Raw genomic sequence first — 19,088 nt, 5'->3', positions numbered from 1 at the left:
CCGATCCCTCCTGTCTTCCCCAAATGCAGCTTGGATCTCACTCGCCATCCAGCCTTCTGGGGCTTTCCTCACCCTGCCTCTTCTGCCGACTTAGTACTTGCCTGATCCTGGTAGACAATTAACTTGTGGTGTGATTTAAATACATCACCCCCTAAGGCTCCAGTCACCCAATTCCAATGTGTGAGGGAGGTTTTCCCCACATCACAAAGCGATTCTCCAACAGCAGCTGGGTGTCCAACAATTCAACTTAATTCTGACACTAGCTACCAGGGAACAGCATCACACCACAGGCGACGGGCTCAGTCCCACAAGGCTGCCACCCTCACCCCCTTATGATGCCAGTTGCAAGTCCAGAAGTTGTCACCTGGGCCTCTGGTCAACTAGCTATAAGTTGGAGGTTCCCACAACCACCTCCTTGGGTTTGATTAACTTGCTACAGAGGCTCATAGAACTCAGAGAAACATTTTACTTACTAGATTACTGGTTTGTTATGAAAGAATATAACTGAGGAAGCAGCCAGGTGGGAGAGACGCACAGGGCAAGGCCTGGGGAATGGGTGTGGACCTCCCATGCCCTCTCTAGGCCGGCCTCTCTCCCAGCACCTCCACATGTTGATCAACCCAGAAACTTCCTGATCCCCAACCTTTTGGTTTTTTACAGAAGTTTCATGACAAAGGCACAACTGATGAAATCATTGGTCATTGGTGAATTCAACCTCCAGTCCCTCGCCCCCACCTGGAGCTCAGGGGGGTGGGAATAAAAGCTTTAACCATCTGATCGCATGATGGATTGTCTTGGCAACCAGCATCTCTCCTTAGATAGAGTCCAAAAGTCACCTCATTAATATGACAAAAGATACCTTTGTCACTCTCACCGCGTAGGACATTTCAAGGGTTTTAAGAGCTACAAGCCAGAAACCGTATGAATACCAAATATATATTCCTTATTATAAATCACAATATCACAACCTCATATATAGACCTGACCATATTTTAAGTGCCTCTTTTTTGTTTGTTTTTCAGGGAACCAAATGACCAGATGGTCAGAAATCCAAACTCTTCTTCAACAACACTGAGCAATATCCCTTTGTCTCCTGTCAAAACCAGTTTTTCTGGACAAACTGGTGTCTCTTCTCTCAAACCAGGCCCACTCCCATCAAACCTAGATGACCTGAAGGTATAGGATTTGGCATATTTTTCTTTTTTTTTCTTTAACAAATGCATCAGTACATTTAAAATAGAATTTTCACCAGCCTAGTTCTTGTGTAGAAGAGCGGGATGGAGAAGCACATGGGAGAAACTCAGAGGTGACAGAATAACTGCCGGGGTTGAATACCCGTCTCAGCTCTGTTGCTGGCTGTGCAAATTGGGGCTAGTTTCTTAATTTTATTGCATCTCAGATTCCTCATTTGCATAAATGATTTATCATGAAAATCAAATGGAATTGTATAGACATGATAGAGCTTAGCACAGAGAGCAGCTGTGGGGCTGATATGAGCTCTCAGCCAGAGGTCAGTTCCATGGTCACCTTTTACCAAAATGATGAAATGAGAAAACAAGAACTCTGTAAAGGACTTTGCATGAATCTAAGTATGTTCAACAGATCTGACTAATCTTTATTCAAAGTACTTATTTTCTCCCAATGTTTTGAATGCTAAAAGATGCTTTCCAGTAGGAAATGATGATAGTAGATGAAAGCTGAGTGTTTCTGAGCGTTTCTTTTTATTAGAAGAAATAATATTAACTAAGGATATTAGTCTTTATTTAACAAGATAAACTGTTGGTAACTCTGTGTCCATTACATGACTTAAAACAATGTACTGTTTTATGAAACCCCCCCAATCTGAAACCCTCTGAAATGTGCTGGTGATTTGCTCTGGGTTACAGACCACACAGACCTCAATTCACTGAAATGACCCTGAACTTTGAGTTGAACCTAGTGTGTTCTGGAGCTATTTGCTGGATTACATATGCATTCACCCAGTATTCACAAAATAACTGGGAAGACAAATGCAGTACCTTCAACTTCTCTAACCTGTGAGCACCCCTGCCCCCCACAAAGCCTCCCCCGACTCTCAGGGATTGCACCTGTTTCCCTGGATTCCATCTCATCTACTTGTCTCCCCCAACAAAGGATCTTACCACTTTTCCCAAAACACTAAATTCATACATGTCCCCATAGTCTTCACTGTGCCAGTGTTCCAGCCTTTCTCAGACCTCACTTGCCACCCTCATTCCCATTCTCAGTCATTATCTTCCTTGGAGGGGGAGTAGGATTGAGATTATTTCAAATTAAAGGAAACTATACGGCTCTCAAGTGCCAACACCAGGAAATAAAATATATGTTGGTTCCTCTATTCCTTCCACTTGAGGTAGAGGAATTAGGTTTTATTTTGGCACCCATACACCTGGAAGAGGGTGCCAAGTGTATGATAATCCTCTCCTGAGTGGTAGGTTCCTATGATACCTTCCACCCCCCAGATCATAAATGCACAGAGGTAAAAGCAGGCTCTTTCACCTTGAAAAGAGTATTATGCTAAGTGAAATAAGCCAGACACAAAGGGACAAGTGTTGTATGAGTCCACTTACATGAGGTACCTGGCGCAGTCAAAGTCAGAGACGCAGAACACAGAGCGGTGGGTGCCAGGGACTGGGGAGGTGAGAATGGGGAGTTAGTGTTTCATGGGGACAGAGGTTCAGCTTGAAAAGGTTCTGGAGATGGTGGTGATAGTTGCACAATGCTGTTAAAGTACTAATGCCACTGAACTGTATATTGAAATATGATTAAATGGTAAATTTTATGTTATGTGTCTTTTACCACAATAAAATTATCTTTTTTAAAGGAGTCTACCACTGTATGGGAGCCTAGGTCAGGTAGGACTGGAGATGCCTTGGCTCCAGAGAAAACATAGTCCAGACATAACATGCTGGCTGTCAGAATCCCCTCAGTACCACTGGCTGGTTGTAGTCATAATAATTAGTGTAGGTACTAGGAGATGATGATGATGATAGTGGCAACTACTATTTTTTAATATATCAGCCAGCCATTGCCTTGCAAGATAAGCTTTAAATATGAACATAAAAGTTAGTCTTAAAGAGGTTAAATAATATGCAAGTTAACCATTTAATAAATGAAAAACCTGGGACTTGAACTTAAGTGACTGATTTCAAAGGCTTTGCTACTTCAGATGAGAATGGAAAGGGAGGGGCAGACAGAAGAAATCTGAACTGGACTTGACCACCGGGTGTGTGGGAGAGAGGAGAGGAAGAAACCTTAACCCAGTGCACCTGGGTGAATTACACCAGTGACAAAAATTGGGAGGGTGGCTTGAAGAACTGATTTGAAGTGACATTAGCAGATTCATTCAGTCTGGGAAAGCCGAGCTGCAGGAACCAGCAGCACAACAAAAAGTCTATCAAGTTCCCATCTGTTAGAAATACACCAACCTAGTTGGGCTCAAAGGTGTTGTCAGGAATAGGAGCAGAATTTTTGGGATTGTTTTCATAGTGGGGAGGGTTGAAACTGGAAGGGCGAATGAGATGAAGGAGAGCAAAATGGAAAGAGTGGGAGGGAAGGATGGAGGGGGAGAAAAGAGAGGAGAGAAGAGGACTAAGGAAAGCAGATGATGTAATCACACTTTGGGAAAGGAAGAAATAAGAGAAATTAATGAAGGTGACCCTCCAAAAAAGTGATCAATGAAGAGTTTGGTTTCTCATTAAAAACTTATAAGCAGTAATATCACAGTCAGGTTTTTGTTTTGTTTTTTGTATCCAGTTTCTAACAAACTGGGAGAAGAGAGTAAGAGAATGTGAAAGTGAATGGGAAGTTTAAAAACTGGAACAACATTTGATGGCTATTAAGAAATAATGGTTCATATTTTTAGATGTTATAATGGTATTGTATCTGTGTTTTTAAAGTACTTACTTTTTAGAGATAGATACCAAAATATTTAAAGATTAAATTAAATGATTTGCTGCAACATAATTCAGAAAACATAAAGGAAGAGATGGTTTGAGTATTAATGAAATAAGATTGAGCACAGGGCACGAGTTGATAATTCTTGAGGCTGGGTGATGGGTATATGGGGTTGATTATACTTCTTTATCTACTTCATGTATGTTTGAAATTTTCCATTATAAATGGTTTAAAAGTTTTCATTGATTGAAACACCAACGAATGTAGGAAAGGGGTGTGTACAGAGCTTTGTCCCAAGCAAGCCCGCACAGCATAACATTCTGAAATTTCAGCTAAACTGAACTCAACGAGCCTTCATTTCATTTTAGAATTTGAGCTGCATTATTTAATAATGTAGCTTAAGTTATTCAGAGCCAGAACAGACTCTAAAAATAAAGGCAGAAGTCATTAATTGAAGTCATTCAAAATTAAAACAATGAGTTGCCATTTTACACCTTTTCAAACCAGAATATCTAAAAGAAAATAATAAAAACAGTTCTGGCAAGGTTTGGGGGAGGGCGGGTAGCACGTTTATGGCTGCGGCAGCGTACGTTTTTGCAGTCTTTGTAAAATAACTTTTCGCTGAGTATAATGTAACATATATTCATTATGGAAATGTAATAGGGCACAGAGAAGTAAAGAGTATTTTAAAAGATAGTTGACCGCAAATAGCATTACAGATTGTGTTTCCTTCTAGATTTAAAGTGCACATGGACATATTTTGTCTTAAAATAATCATTTTAAAATAATTATGTGAGCATAAATTTCTGGCATGCTTTTTTGTCTAACATATGAATGTTTTTTGTAACTCTTGATAGTCAATAATTTTTAAAAAATTTTAATAGCAGCCTATCATTTCACCACCTAGTTAACATTTCTCTATTAAACGTTTCACCTGCTTTTAAATTTTTACTGTTAGAAATATAATTTGAACATACATTTATTAATTTCTCTAATTATCTCCCCAGGCTAAAAATACTTAAGAATAGAATTCCTGAACCAAAACAAACTATGTTAGTATTTTTAGGAGTTCTAGATACATATTCCAAAGTTGTCATGAACACGTGTGCCAGGCTCGTCCCATAAGCGTGTGTTACAGCAGCCCTTCTCGGATGTCACCGGCACACGGGGCTCTTGGTCAAACACAGTTTTCTGTCCAGTATGTCTGAGGAGGGTCCTGGGGGGTCTGCATTTCTTACACGGTCCCAGATGCTGGCGGTGCTGCTGGCCCAAGGACTGTGCTTGGAATAGCCAGGTATTAAAGTCCGAAAGAGCTTTTGGAAAGTCACTTTTATTCACTTATTTTTGCTGCTATTTGAGAACACAAAGTGTTATTACGTGTTTCTTTGTCAATTTGATGAATACAAAAATCTGTACATGTTATTTTATTTGCACATTTTTGACTAGTAATGATGGTACACATACATTGTTGGCCATTAAAAATTTTTTCTTTCTTGCGAAGGGTTGGATAATATCCATTACCCATTTTTGTATTGGGTGTCAATCTTTTTTCTTTTGGGTTGTTAATCACACTTGCTACATTGAGCATACTAATACCCTTTTTCCTGCAGTTATTTTTTTTCTTAAAAGTCTATTTGCATTTGCATCTTCTTTTTAGTGACTTATAGGTGTTTTCAATTTTTGTTAACTTTTATGATTAGTTTATTTGCTTTTATGCTCAAAAGATCTTTTTCTAAAGAATATCAGAATATTATTTCCCCATGTATTCTTCTAGCTGTTTATAGAATTGACATTTAGGTATTTAATATGGTTCCTGTTTTAATTATAAAAGTAATATGCTTATGGGAAATACTTAAGAAATACAGATAAAGAGAGCCATCATTAGCACATTTTAGCATATCTTTGTCTTGATATTTTCATCTGCAAGCACAGGTTTAAATATATATATTTACATACATATACATATTTATTAAATGTATGTACATATCAATATAATTAGTAGAAAAATAGAATAAAGCAATTTAAAATTTTGATATACCATAAACAATTAATATTTTATATAAAAAATATTCATAGCATCCGTTTTAGTAGATTTAAAGTATCCCATCATTTATATACATTATTATTTATTTAGTTTCCATATTTTTAGATATCTGATGGTTAAAATTTATGAACATTATTAAAAACGCAGGGATGAAATAATTATGTAAGTCAAAATAATAAGAACAAACCTTACACTGCACTAACCATTTGCAAGGCACTATTCCAAGTGCTTTATACATTCTAAGCTATCTTAATCCTCACAAAAATATGCAAGGTAAGTATGATTGTGTCCATTTCACAGAAGTGGAACCGAGGCACAGAGTGGTCCCTGGGCTAGTGAGAGGCAGGGCCAGCATTTGAAGGGATGGTCTACTCAGCACACTTGCTCTCTCTCGGTACAGCGCTGTTATGCAGCCAGTTGTTAAACTTTGGACGAAATGTTAATGTTCGACCTGGTTCTCAAAAACTAGTCCAGGGAACTGTCAGAAATGCACGCTCTCGGTCCCCACCTGAGACCCGCTGAGTCCGAGACGCGGCGCTGGGGCCCAGCTCTGCAATAACCACGGGCCCGGGGTTCCGGTCCCGCTCAGGTGTGAGAACCACCCTCCCAAAGGGCGTGTCGGGAGAGTGGGAGGCAGAGCGCCCGAGTGCCAGCCCGCTTCAGGACGACTGGTGCCCCGGTGTCCGAGCCTAGGCGGACGCCAAGTTTCTCGTCTATAAAACGGGGCCCAGGGCCGGGATGGGCTCGGGGCAGGACCCGAGGTGCCGCGGTGGCTCACCTGAGCCCCGCAGGTCTGGGATCTGCCTACGATTCTGGGGCCATGAACACGTGGGACAGGACACATTTTAAGAGCGTTATTACAACTGTGCAAAACCGATTTATATTAGGTGCAGGGAAGGAAGTCAGAAAAAAGTACTAAAAAGAGAAATAAACGTTGTGAAACTTCATTTGTGATGTTCTAGAGTTACTGTGATAATAAACGCACTTTTTAAAGCACTGTCACCGAGCAGCACCCTAACAGCGCCCTGCTTTCCTTAGGTTTCTGAATTAAGACAACAGCTTCGAATACGAGGCTTGCCAGTGTCAGGCACGAAGACGGCCCTCATGGACAGGCTTCGGCCCTTCCAGGACTGTCCCGGGAACCCCGTGCCCAACTTCGGTGACATAACGACCGTCACTTTCCCTGTCACGCCCACCAACGCCCTGCCCAGTTACCAGTCCTCGCCGTCCGCCAGCGCCTTGTCCAACGGCTTCTACCACTTCGGCAGCACCAGCTCCAGCCCCCCGATCTCACCCGCCTCGTCCGACCTGTCGATGGCCGGGTCGCTGCCGGACACCTTCCACGACGCGTCGCCCTCCTTCGGCCTCCACCCGTCCCCCGTGCACCTCTGCCCGGAAGAGAGCCTCGTGAGCAGCCTGAACGGGGGCAGCGTTCCTTCCGAGCTGGACGGGCTGGACTCCGAGAAGGACAAGATGCTGGTGGAGAAGCAGAAGGTGATCAACGAGCTCACCTGGAAACTGCAGCAGGAGCAGAGGCACGTGGAGGAGCTGCGCATGCAGCTGCAGAAGCAGAAGAGGAGCAAGTGTGCCGAGAAGAAGCCGCTGCCCTTCCTGGGGGCCCCCATCAAGCAGGAAGACGCTGTCTCCAGCTGTCCTTTTGCGTCCCAGCACATACCTGGGAAAAGGCAGAGCAACAACTCAGACAGCCCGGCGCAGGCTTGTGAAGCCGCTCAGCTCCTCCTGCCCCCCGGGAGCAGCCACTGTGTGGAGTCCTCGGCTCAAACCAACGTACTTTCTTCCACGTTTCTCAGCCCGCAGTGCTCCCCGCAGCACTCGCCACTTGGGGCTGTGAAAAGCCCGCAGCACATCAGTTTGCCCCCGTCACCAAACAACCATTACTTCCTCGCTTCGTCTTCAGGCACTCAAGGGGAAGGGCACGGGGTCTCCTCACCCGTCAGCACCCAGGGGTGTACTGCACAGGTAAGAACTCCTTGCCCCATGCCCAGTGCACCCCTCTTCCTGGAAATGGGGTATGGATCGGCAACGTTAAAGAGCTGATGTTGCATCCTGACTGGGTGACTCAATGATTGAAGCATGGTCCCACGCACCACAAGGCTGTGGGTTCAATTCCCGGTCAGGGCACACGCGTACGTTGCAGGTTTGATCCCCAGTCAGGGCACATATGGAGGGCAACCGATCGATGTTTTTGCTCACATGGATCTCTCTCTCGCTCTCAAATCAATAAACATATTCTCAGGTCAGGATTAAAAAAAAAAAAAAAAAAGAGCCAGTGTTGGAACTTTCAATGGGAAGAGTTTACCAGAAGTGAAACAGCAAGTCCCAGACACCAAGACTCACAGGCCTTCAGAGCAGACCAACTTACTTCTCTGAAACAGAGATGGACACAGTTGTTCTGCAAAAGGCTAGATAATAACTACTTTTGGCTTTGCGGAGCATTATGGTCTCTGCCACAACTACTCAACTTGACCCTGTATCGTGAAAACAGCCACAGACAACTTCTAAACAAATGCACGTAGCCATGAGGCAGATTTGGCTCACCGGGCTGTAGATTGCCAACACTTATTTTCAAGATTCCTTGGCAACAAGCCTTACCATAGGTCAAACCAGTTCATTAGGAGAGCCGAAGGGGGAGTGAGCAGAACTTACTGCTCTCTCTGGGTGGTGGTCTGCAGAGTGCAAATATTTACTAAACACCGACTGTGTGCCAGGTCAGGCCCTTTTCTAGTCTCTGGGGACTAGTGCTCAACTAGCCAAAAATAATCCCTATCCTCATGGGAAGAGAGACAGCAAATTTAAAAAATAAGTAAAATATATAATGTATTAGAAGATGATACATCCTATGGAGAGAAAGCAAAGAAGGGAGGGTGAGGAGTTTGGAAGTTTATAATCTTAAGTAAAAAGGTCAGGGGCACTTGAGCAAAGCTTTGAAGGAAGTAAAGGAGAAAGCCTGTGAATATTTGGGATGAAAGCATTTCAGACAAAGGAAGAACAGCAAGAGCAAGGCCCTGAGGTGGGAGCAAGCATCAGACAGAAAGCCAGTGTGGCTGAAGTGGAGACTTGCAGGAGTTGGCCCAGAAGAGTAACAATTTCAAAGACTAGACCAAGGTGATCATCAAAGACTTGACTTTGTCTATGAAGCCAAAGAATTATTAGGAGCCTGTATTTGAGTTTATCTGAGAAAGAAAATTATATTATTAAAATGTTCTAAGCTCTATATTGTTAGAAAGGGAATAGGAAAAACTCATTAACTGCATTCCTGCCATGAATATGTATGTCTATGAGGCATGTATATGATCAATCTTTCAAGTGTCACAACAATCTTTTGGGCTCCAATTTATTATTCTTTCTTTGCCAGTGAGGAAATGTAGTTCAGGAATGTTAAGCCACTTGCCCAGGATCACATAAACTTGGGATTATCTGATACAAAATACAAGCTCTTTTTACACTGAATATTCTCTACCCTGAGAGTAGAAGGGTGTGGCCATAGGTAATGAGAATACATTTTTATAGACCTAGTGGAACAATACATTCAAGTGAATGATGCCCACCTTGAGTTGGCACTTTGGGAAGTGTTGGGACTTAGCTGTATTATCATCATCATTGATAACATTTAATGAATGCATAGTGTCCTGGGAATCCAAGGTAAAAATAATTCATTTTACATAGCTCTGGACCATAAGACCTTCAATTCCAATGATATCGATACTCTCAAGAAGAACCAAATTAATACTGTGACTTATGGTTTACAAAGCACTCTCTGAAGACATGAATGATTACGTGATGAAAAGATAAAAAGAAACTGAGCAAAATAGGATAACATTCCTGACCCGTGTTTGTAACGTTATGGCGGGGGTGGGGGTGGCAGATTGATCACGAAGGGCTAGAAAAGTCCAGGAAGACTTGGGGAAGGGGCTGAACTTAAACAGAAGTGTGGCATTAAAAAAGGAGAGTCAGGAACATTCCATGAAGCAAAGGCTAGGGAGGTAGAATGTACAGGGTCTGCTGAGGAAAGCTCATAGAAGGATTAGCTGAATTTAAACTTGCAGAAGGAACTAGTACTTGGCTGTGAAGGTCTTGAGCATTGATCTTGGCCAGAAATGGAGACCCTATTCTGTGGATATGTAGAAGCTGCTGGAAGTGTCCAAGCAGAGGTGATACATACAAAGCCAGCATTGAGACTTTGGTGGTAGAATTTAAGATAAGACACCAGGACCAGTAGTCTTAGCAAAGGCTACTCTTAAACATGCCACAGGTGGGTGTTTAATTTGTTGATTCTTTCTTCCTACAGAACTCAGGGGCACACGAGGGCCATCCTCCAAGCTTCTCTCCCCAGCCTGCCAGCCTCCACCCCCCTTTCTCTGGAGGCCCGGCAGACAGCAGTCATGGTGCTGGGGGTGACCCTTGTCCCCAAAGCCCGGGTGTACAGCAAAAGGTAGGCAACTGGAGAAAGAGTTAAACTGGGGATTTACCTTGCCTCTCCTTTCTTCTGTGGCTCTTGTTCTCACAATGATGAGGTTCAAAGCCAACATGAATGACATTTTAGATAGAAACAAGTACCCCTGGAAGGGTCTGAAAGGGACGTCCAAATATAAGTCAGGCGGTACTCTAAGGAGTCATTTCCTGGGGTCACTGCAGAAGTCACGATGACTAAAAATGGCCAGGGTATGTCTGTGAAACCACATGGCGAACACACCGGTTTCAGTGAAGTTGAAGACTGAATAGGGAGCATGGAGAAATAGTGCTGGGGAAAGGGAAGTACATGGATCTGTGGCAAGGGTGGGAAGGATCCAGAAAGTTGGGACCACAGTGCAATATCTCCACAGAAAAAGGAAGAGATGGCACATATCAGCAGGTGGGAGAATCGAGGATGTGAAGGTCCCAGGGGAGTTCCAAGGAGCAGTGAAGAGGTGATAAGAAGGAGCAAGCACAGGTGGTCATGATACAAAAGTGCTACACACCACAAGGCAGGGCAAGGCATCCTTTGAAGACGGAGACCCATAATGGCCCAGACACTGCATGAAAACACTCACAGAATGCAAGGCTGGTTCTTGGAGGGATTGCCCCAGCAATGCCTCCAGCTCTCTGCAAATACACCCAGTTAGAAATGAAACAGCCTGGGGGATAAATTATTCCGGAAACTCCTGGGTCAATGGACTTCTTTGTATTGGACTGGACTCTTTTTATTTATTTTTCTCCTCTCGATTTCTCCTAACCAAAGAGGGTGTACCTTAGAGAGGGATGAATCTGTGAGGTTCTCATCCTAAGGTGCTTTCAGCAATAAGTCCGTGGTGCTATATAGTATTGTTAATACACTGTAATTTTTTTTCGAAATGCTAACTCCTGTTTTTCCCCTTACGTCAATTTTTCCACAATGTAGCCTGTAGTTTCTAATACAGAAGCCGGACCATTTCTGACACGTGAATTGTCTATTTCTTCATTTTACTCACACAGATGGCTGGTTTACACTCTTCTGATAAGGCAGGGCCAAAGTTTTCAGTTCCATCCCCAACATTTTCTAAGTCAACTTCAGCAGTTTCAGAGATAACACAGCCTCCATCCTATGAAGATGCCGTAAAGCAGGTAACTGCATGATTTGTTCTTTATAGGAGAATGGGCTGGCTAAATTGGACTTTGTTTTCCAGGGTTCACCTTCATGCCTGTGGATCCCAGTACTGAGTGTGTCTAGTGCCTGCCCACCAGAATGGACAGAGTGCCTAGATGCTAACTGTAGAGAGGTGCTGATGTGCCCATGAGCTGTGTGAGGCCGAGGGAAGAGGTTTGCCTGGGCACCCAGGTGGCTGGACTTAGTGCCAGCTCGGCCACCAGACAGCTGCCACTGCCACGAAGGCTGGGCGGTCCTCAAATTCCCTTACGTGAAATAGGACTGATATCTACCTTGTAATGATCCTAGATAACACAGCACTTAACGCCTTGTCCAGGCGCAGGGTAGGTACTCAAATACATGAGAGCAGTTGTCAGGGTGACCCTTTCTAAGGTTCTTCCCAGCTTCAGATTTCACTGTTCCTGGCAAAATATTGATGGTTATTGAGCTGGGTGGTAATGGAGGTTTGTTGCATCCTCTGCTTTCATTTATGTTTGAAATTTTTCAAAATGATAGGTAAGAAAAGAGAAGCAATTAATCTTATATTCCAAATGGCCCGAGTTGAGATAAAGTGTCAGCTGGCCCTTCCTAGGTGCTCTAGCCATAAAAAGGAGCTGCACCAGCACCTGTATACTGGTACCCCACAGATCACATCAGGTTTTGCCTGGCTTACAAAGTATCTTAAATAGTAGGAGATTTTATGCAAAATGTAAGCTTTCTTGTTTCTGAAAAATCAGGGGATCTGGCTACACAGAGGCCACATTTCTCCCAGAAAATAATTGCCTGAAGCGAAGATTCGCTGCCTCCTTGAACCACAGCATATGTTTTACAATCTACCCTTCTCCCTTGTTCTGCATTGGCCCTTTCATAGCACCTGCCAGACCCTGTGGGCATCGAGCGCCTCCTGGGCTGGCAGATGACTCATTCTCTGAGCAGTGCTCCCCTCTGAATTGATTATTGATGCCTGTGTTTATTGGGACTGGTCTCTCAGAGGAGTGAGATGGGTCTATGTCTCAGTGCTCCCCATTTCCTTTCCCTGGGATGTGTAAACATGAACTGGTCCTTTCTGAAGAAAAGAAAAGAAAAAGGCCAAGCAATGTGGGCTTTCATAAATAAGACTATACTTAACTCCTATGAGCCAGAGGGGAAGGGTCCATTTCCTACAAATGTGGACAGGTTCTTCAAACTATTGCAATGAAGAACTAGGGAAATAGTTCTAGGCCACATTCACTTCCAAGTGGGATGAAGGGCCAAAACCTGAAGAATATTACCCATCCTTAACAAGGAAGGAAATTCGGACATGGGTGAACTTTGAAGACATTACACTAAGTAAAATAAGACAGTCACTGAAGGAAAAGTGCTGTCTATGAATCCACTTACATATGATATCTAGAGCAGTCAAATTTATTGGGGCGAAAAGGAGAACGGTGGCTGCCAGGGGCTGGGAGGAGAAGGGACCGGGGAGTGGTTGGTGAACGGGGACAGAGTTGCACTTTTGCAAGATAAAAAAAGTTCTGGAGATGGATGGTGGTGATAGTGGCACAACAATGGGAATGCACTTAATGCCACCAAATAGTGTGCTCTGAAATGGTTAAGATGGTAAATGTCATGTTTTGTGTATTTTGCCACAATTAAAATATAACTAACCAAGTCTAGTTCAAAAGCCTGTAGTGCTGCTTCTAGTTTCCTGCCTTCTGATGTCTGAGTCCCCCTTCGCTTACTTTGTAACAGCAGATGACTCGCAGTCAACAGATGGACGAACTCCTGGACGTCCTCATTGAGAGTGGAGGTGAGATGCCTTGTGCCTTGCCCACTGGGACACTGCACCTGCATGCTCTCTAGGGAGCGAACCCGGATGCTCGCTGCAAAGAGCGCCAAATGTCTATGGAGAGAGTGGCTGCTCCATCTGGGCTTCCCGTCTGCTTTGGGGCAGATAAAGGAAGGCATCAGTGGGTGATTGCTCACTGCCACTGTCCCTTTGTCCAGGGAGCATTTTCACCAATCATTTCAACAGTTTTCAACTCAGTCTGTTTCCCTAACATTTCTCTTGCCATACTATTCCTCTCTGCTGTTCTAATCCTAACGTCCCTATCTTCTTAATTGTAAGAAGAATAAAGCAGATGAAGCAAGTTTTGTGCTACCTACTCAAAATGAAATTCAGTTGGTAATGTCCCATTAGACGGGTCATTCATGCTTAAGTGTCATTCAAGCTGGCAGTAAAAAAATGATCAATATATTCCTTTTGCCCATTTTAAGTCACTTACACATGTATGTATAATTACATAGTATTTGCTTAGAATTTGAAACTATACAAATGAATAAGGAATGAGGTGTAGATAGAAAGAAAGGAAACCTCAGGTCTGAGCCCATAAGTAACAACACACAGTTCCAGAGAAGGAGCGCCCATGAGGCCAGCTCAGCGCTGCACTGGACCAAGTCTCCACATGCAGGGTCTGCAGTCTGGTAAGGCGGGTGGACAAACGTGGGAACGGGCAGGCCCTCCATTGTAACAAGAGAGAAGAATGAAAACACGGGTGCAGGTGCAGGTGTCTTTGTGAGTTTCGTAATGGAAAGATGAGAAGGTTCACATCAGACACTTTTATATTTTAAGGCAAGTACGAAGTGAAGCCAGCAAAGAGTAAGGGTGCAGGAGGGGAGCATGGGGGAGACGAGGAAAGAAGGGAAGTTATGAGTCAATCACGAATGAATTGAGTTTCCTGGAGGAACACAGTAGGGTTGCTAGACAGTATGAAGTGCCAGTTATAGGCTCGCCATCATGAATTTAAAGGGAATCCGGTCAGCTTCATTGTGTAATTTTTCTCTTATAGCAGATCCAGAGCAGGCTCAGAAAATAGAGATTGTAAGATTCACTCAGGTGTGGGGTTTTGCCAGGGCAGGATGATGAAAGAAGAAAATAGCAAAGATATTGAGGACATTTGTAAGAGAATAATTATAATGGTGGACCAGAGAATATAGCCTTGACAAGAAAAGAGATAAAACCCAGAAGGGACTGATGGATGGTGATGAAATAGTAAGGTCAGTAGATTGGAGTGACTCCAAGGGGCTGAGAAATTGTTGTCATTGGATAAGCTTCAGGAATAGGAGGGGATGGATTGAGAGGGGGAAGTTTTGCTTGAAATTGAGCTTTCAGGGGAAAGTGGTATTTGGAAATGATGAGGCCCAGGGTGTGTCCAACAGAGTGAGAATGAAGGAATCACTGATGTTGAGGGAAAGTGGGGTGTCCAGGAACTGAGGGGCTAACTGGACAATGGGTGACTTCCAAGGATGCTGAAGTTACATGGAATGACAGGAGTTGGCATGGGGAAAAGGCGATGAACTGGAGAATAGAGTTTTCAGTGGATGAGGAAGAGTGACCCTGAAGCTGGGGTGGTGTGGGATGGCCGGGAGGGCAGCATGACCCTCAAAACCACTGAGGAGTTATAAGAAGGCGGGGGAGTAACCCTCAGCAAGTGGCAGCAGGTGGCACCCAGGAAGACTCCCCTTCTGGCTCTGAGGTAAATGAACCCACACTGAGGGTGTGACAGAGGATGCAGTGTCCTCAGGGGACAGCCAGGTGTCAGTGAAGAAGCAGGTAAAGGAACCCACTTTGAGAGTGATAAACACAGAGTGAAATTTCCAAAAAGAGAGGGTTTGGGGAGAGCCCAGGGGAAGCAGAATTGGGGACAGGTAGAGCAGCCTAGGCTGAGACAGGGCGACGAGCGACGAGCAGAGAAGCAGAGCCGGCTCCCGTATGTAAGTGTAACCCATCCAATCCAAAGACTCACACTGTGTGGCACACTCTGTTTAAAGTGACTTGACAGTTCCCACTGTGTTTCACCAACAGAAATGCCAGCTGATGCCCGAGAGGATCATTCATGTCTTCAAAAAGTCCCGAAGGGGCCCGGGTCTTCTCGAAGCCCTACCACTGCCCTTCCCAAGCCCTCAGCATCCTTTGAACAAGTGTCTTCAGGGGGCCAGCTCTCGTTCGATCACTATGGCACAGACAGTGATGAGCACCTTGAAGTCTTATTAAATTCCCAGAGCCCCTTAGGAAAGGTGAGCGATGTTGCCCTTCTAAAAATTGGGAGTGAGGAGCCTTCTTTCGATGGCGGAATGGATGGATTCTCTGGGAAGGCTGCAGAAGACCTCTTCAATGCGCACGAGATCTTGCCAGGCCCCCTCTCCCCAATGCACACTCAGTTTTCACCCTCTTCTGTGGACAGCAGTGGGCTGCAGCTGAGCTTCACTGAGTCTCCCTGGGAAACCATGGAGTGGCTGGACCTCACTCCGCCAAGCTCCACACCAAGCTTCAGCTCCTTCACCACCAGTGGCCCCAGCATCTTCAACATTGATTTTCTGGATGTCACGGATCTCAATTTGAATTCCCCCATGGACCTTCACTTACAGCACTGGTAGAATGCCTAATGCAAAAGCGCTAACGAAGACCAATAGGAATTCCACAACCATAATACTTACATTATCCAAACAGAGGAGCAGGAAGAGGAGGAGGAGGAGGAGGAGATAAAAAAGAAGCAATGGATACTTCTGTGACAAGCACAAGCACAAAGGAGTCCTTTTTATACATAAATTGTAATATTTACCAACATTCAATGACTGTTAATGATTTTAGCAATGCACTTAATGATGCCCTTTCTCAGATCAAAAATGCCGTAAAAAAAAGTCTTTCATTACCTTTTCAAACACCAGTATTTTCTCTAGCCCATAATTGCATTAAGGCATTGTTAGGGCATAATAATCTCACCTCAGAAGCTTTTCTTGTGAATTTATCGGACCTTCTGTGGAAAGAAAATGTAAACTCTTTTGGGAGTGGAGGGAAGTCAATCCATCAAAGATTTGGAATCCATACCTGTGATGGAGGCTGATTCTCGTCTCTTTATTACCTGTCTTTCAAAATACCATCAGGGCTCAGTTTGGGTTACAGAGTTCTTGAGGCAGAATACAGGGACAGAACCAATTTGTTCCCAGGGAAGCAAAATCAACTCAGTGTCCCTCGGCCACAAAGCTGCCCCATTGGAATGATTTTCAGTCTTCTATCCAGGACTCTGTGTGATCACTGATAAAAACTGACCCACCGGGAATTTCCCTCTTAACCAATTAGCCAAATCACTCCCAGTCTCTCTGTGGTGACAAGCATTGCCAAACAGGCAAGACACTCCTGCCACGGAAGGTTCTCCAATGTACCCCCCTTTAGTTCCAAAGACTAGTGATGACCACCCAAGCAGATCAAAGATCAGAAGGATCTCTCTAGCCTCAGGAATTCATGTCAGGGATAATTAGACAGCACTAGAGAACATTGTTTCATGCATCATGGAATACCTACCAAGATACAAATTCTTTCTCACTCCTCTTTTGAATATCTTTATTTTTCTGCCCCAACATCGGGAGAAGAAGACTTCTTAGATCTGAGAATCTGCCATACTCCTAATAAAGCCATATTTTAAAAAGCTAAAACTCCAGGTTTTCCTGGAAAACTCATTCTCCATATGCATAATTTGCTGCAAAAGGAAGTTGAAAGGATGTCCTTAGGAAGAAACTGGTGACGTAGCCCGTCAGTCCCAAAGCTCATTCTACCCTCATTTGATTTACAACCATCATTGATTTGGGTTGCTCTGGGGAAATTGGAAATCATTCATTGTAAAGATAAATATGAAATACATTTACAAGGAGAGACTACTTTAGGTGTGGGTTTCTGAAAGAAAACATAATTGCGTACTGAAAACGATGGAAGGAAGGGCAGACAATGGCTTCGTGTGCATTCCTCATTAGCTCCCATGCTCTCGCTGGGAGCGGAAAACCCAGATGTCAGGACCGTCTCCCCGCGGCTCACTGGGGCTTCAGCTCACCGTCGTTAGAGTGTTGCATGCTGTAGAAAGTAGCTACTGCTGTTTTTTTAAAAAAATATAATTTAAATCACTAAGGCACTGTTTTCTCATTTTGTAAAAAGTGTTGTTCACTGTGCACTTATGGAGAAAATAACCAAAAATGTTGTGATTTTAGAAGTTCTCTTTTTGACAAATCAAAGATTTAGAAGTCATTCCATTGTTAACTTGTAAACTTGTGTGAACAGAGTGTTTTTGGTGATTGCTACTCTGAAAGCTGCCAAATCTTATTAGGGGTGGGGGACATATATATGTATAATACACACATGCCTGTGTGATAGGTATATACATATGTATATGTATGTGTGTATATGTACACACATACACATACTTATGTATATATACATACACATGTGTGTATGTATCTTGAAAAGCAGCATCACAGAGTTCTACACCAAAAACCTTTAAGCCTCAATCTGCTGTGAAATGATACTTGGCCTTTGTCACTATGAGTTTCTAATTAACCAAGCAGACGACACGTGGCCTCTCTGCGTATGACTAATGGCTCCAGCCCGATGACTCACAGCCACTTGCTTACCATGAACAAGCTCATGTTGCCAATGAATATGGATGTGAAAAGACAGAATAGCTTCACCATTAGTAGCTGGAAATGGCACTATGGTCTCTCACAGAAGAGCATAAAAGGAACATAAAAATGGCTTTACATTCCTTGATCAGCATTGTGCTTTCAAAGGTCCGGGATGGCAAATTTTTCATTTTGCTTTTATGTCAGTCATCGGAACCAAAAATCTAGAGGGAAAAATTATCAGTCTTTTCTTTGAAGATGAGGCATGGGAAGAAGCCCTTATTAACACATTCCTCACATTGGCTTATTCCTCAGATGTTGAAATTCTATTTGGACCTTAACAAAACTTGTTGGTCAGTACATTTTTCATGTGTTACATTGTGTGGTTTGTATGTTATCCCACCCTGCCCCACCCCTTATTTCCTTTGGAAAACAAACTACTTTGAGTGTCCCTACTCTGAGTCTGGTCTGAGTGTTAATTATTTTTTCCTTTGAGTATTTCTATCTGAAGGAAGAGACTTGGTTAGGAGGCCTCTGTACTTTGTAAGTTTCTACATCTTTAGGAATCTTTTTAGGATATTACCTTGTACTGGTATACATGCCTCACAGGTGACAAAACTGGGTCCCCTTTGCTGCTGCAAACCAACACACTCAGCACAGATCAGACCCCTGGATTATTGGTCTCAGCCTCCTTTACAGTCTCCACGCAGCATGTTCTCTGTCTCTTCGTAGCTCAGATGGGATGTTTGTGGAATAAAACTGGTGGTAATCGGGAGAAAATTGATGAAGTTGTATTCTCCCTGTGGATCAGATAAGTCATGTTAAAATTCATCTGTCTCCTATTAAGAATTTTTATTTTAAGCTCTTTTAAACTCTTAGTTGTGTCCTCTATTTTGGTGACAAGTTGGACCTGATGAAAAGCTGTATAGAGACTTATGAAGATGGTCACATTCATTTTCTTAATGCTCTTAGAACCTGAAAATGACTACCTGCAATTTTCTTAATGCTCCTGGGATCCCACGGTGAAGCAGACCTGCAGACTGGCACACCTGCAGCCATTGTGAATGCTGTTGTAGCCCC

General features: G+C 43.5%; 1 protein-coding gene across 1 annotated transcript in view; it reads left to right on the top strand.

The window, feature by feature from the left end:
* Positions 1-17,520, top strand: part of MYOCD (myocardin) — an 86,696-nt gene extending 69,176 nt beyond the window's left edge. Inside the window, exons 9-14 of the mRNA XM_090290651.1 lie at positions 1,023-1,176; positions 6,998-7,939; positions 10,269-10,412; positions 11,432-11,560; positions 13,314-13,371; positions 15,427-17,520. Of these exons, the coding sequence (XP_090146777.1) occupies positions 1,023-1,176; positions 6,998-7,939; positions 10,269-10,412; positions 11,432-11,560; positions 13,314-13,371; positions 15,427-15,998 (1,999 nt within the window). The 3' untranslated portion in view covers positions 15,999-17,520. The remainder of the gene's footprint in view (positions 1-1,022; positions 1,177-6,997; positions 7,940-10,268; positions 10,413-11,431; positions 11,561-13,313; positions 13,372-15,426) is intronic.
* The last annotated feature ends 1,568 nt before the right edge of the window (positions 17,521-19,088 follow it).

This window comes from Furipterus horrens, unplaced genomic scaffold, assembly GCF_987537825.1.
Source record: "Furipterus horrens unplaced genomic scaffold, mFurHor1.1.pri manual_scaffold_11, whole genome shotgun sequence".
Lineage (NCBI taxonomy): Eukaryota > Metazoa > Chordata > Mammalia > Chiroptera > Furipteridae > Furipterus > Furipterus horrens.
Note: the sequence above shows the minus strand (reverse complement) of the source record. Positions and strands in the feature narration are given on the sequence as shown.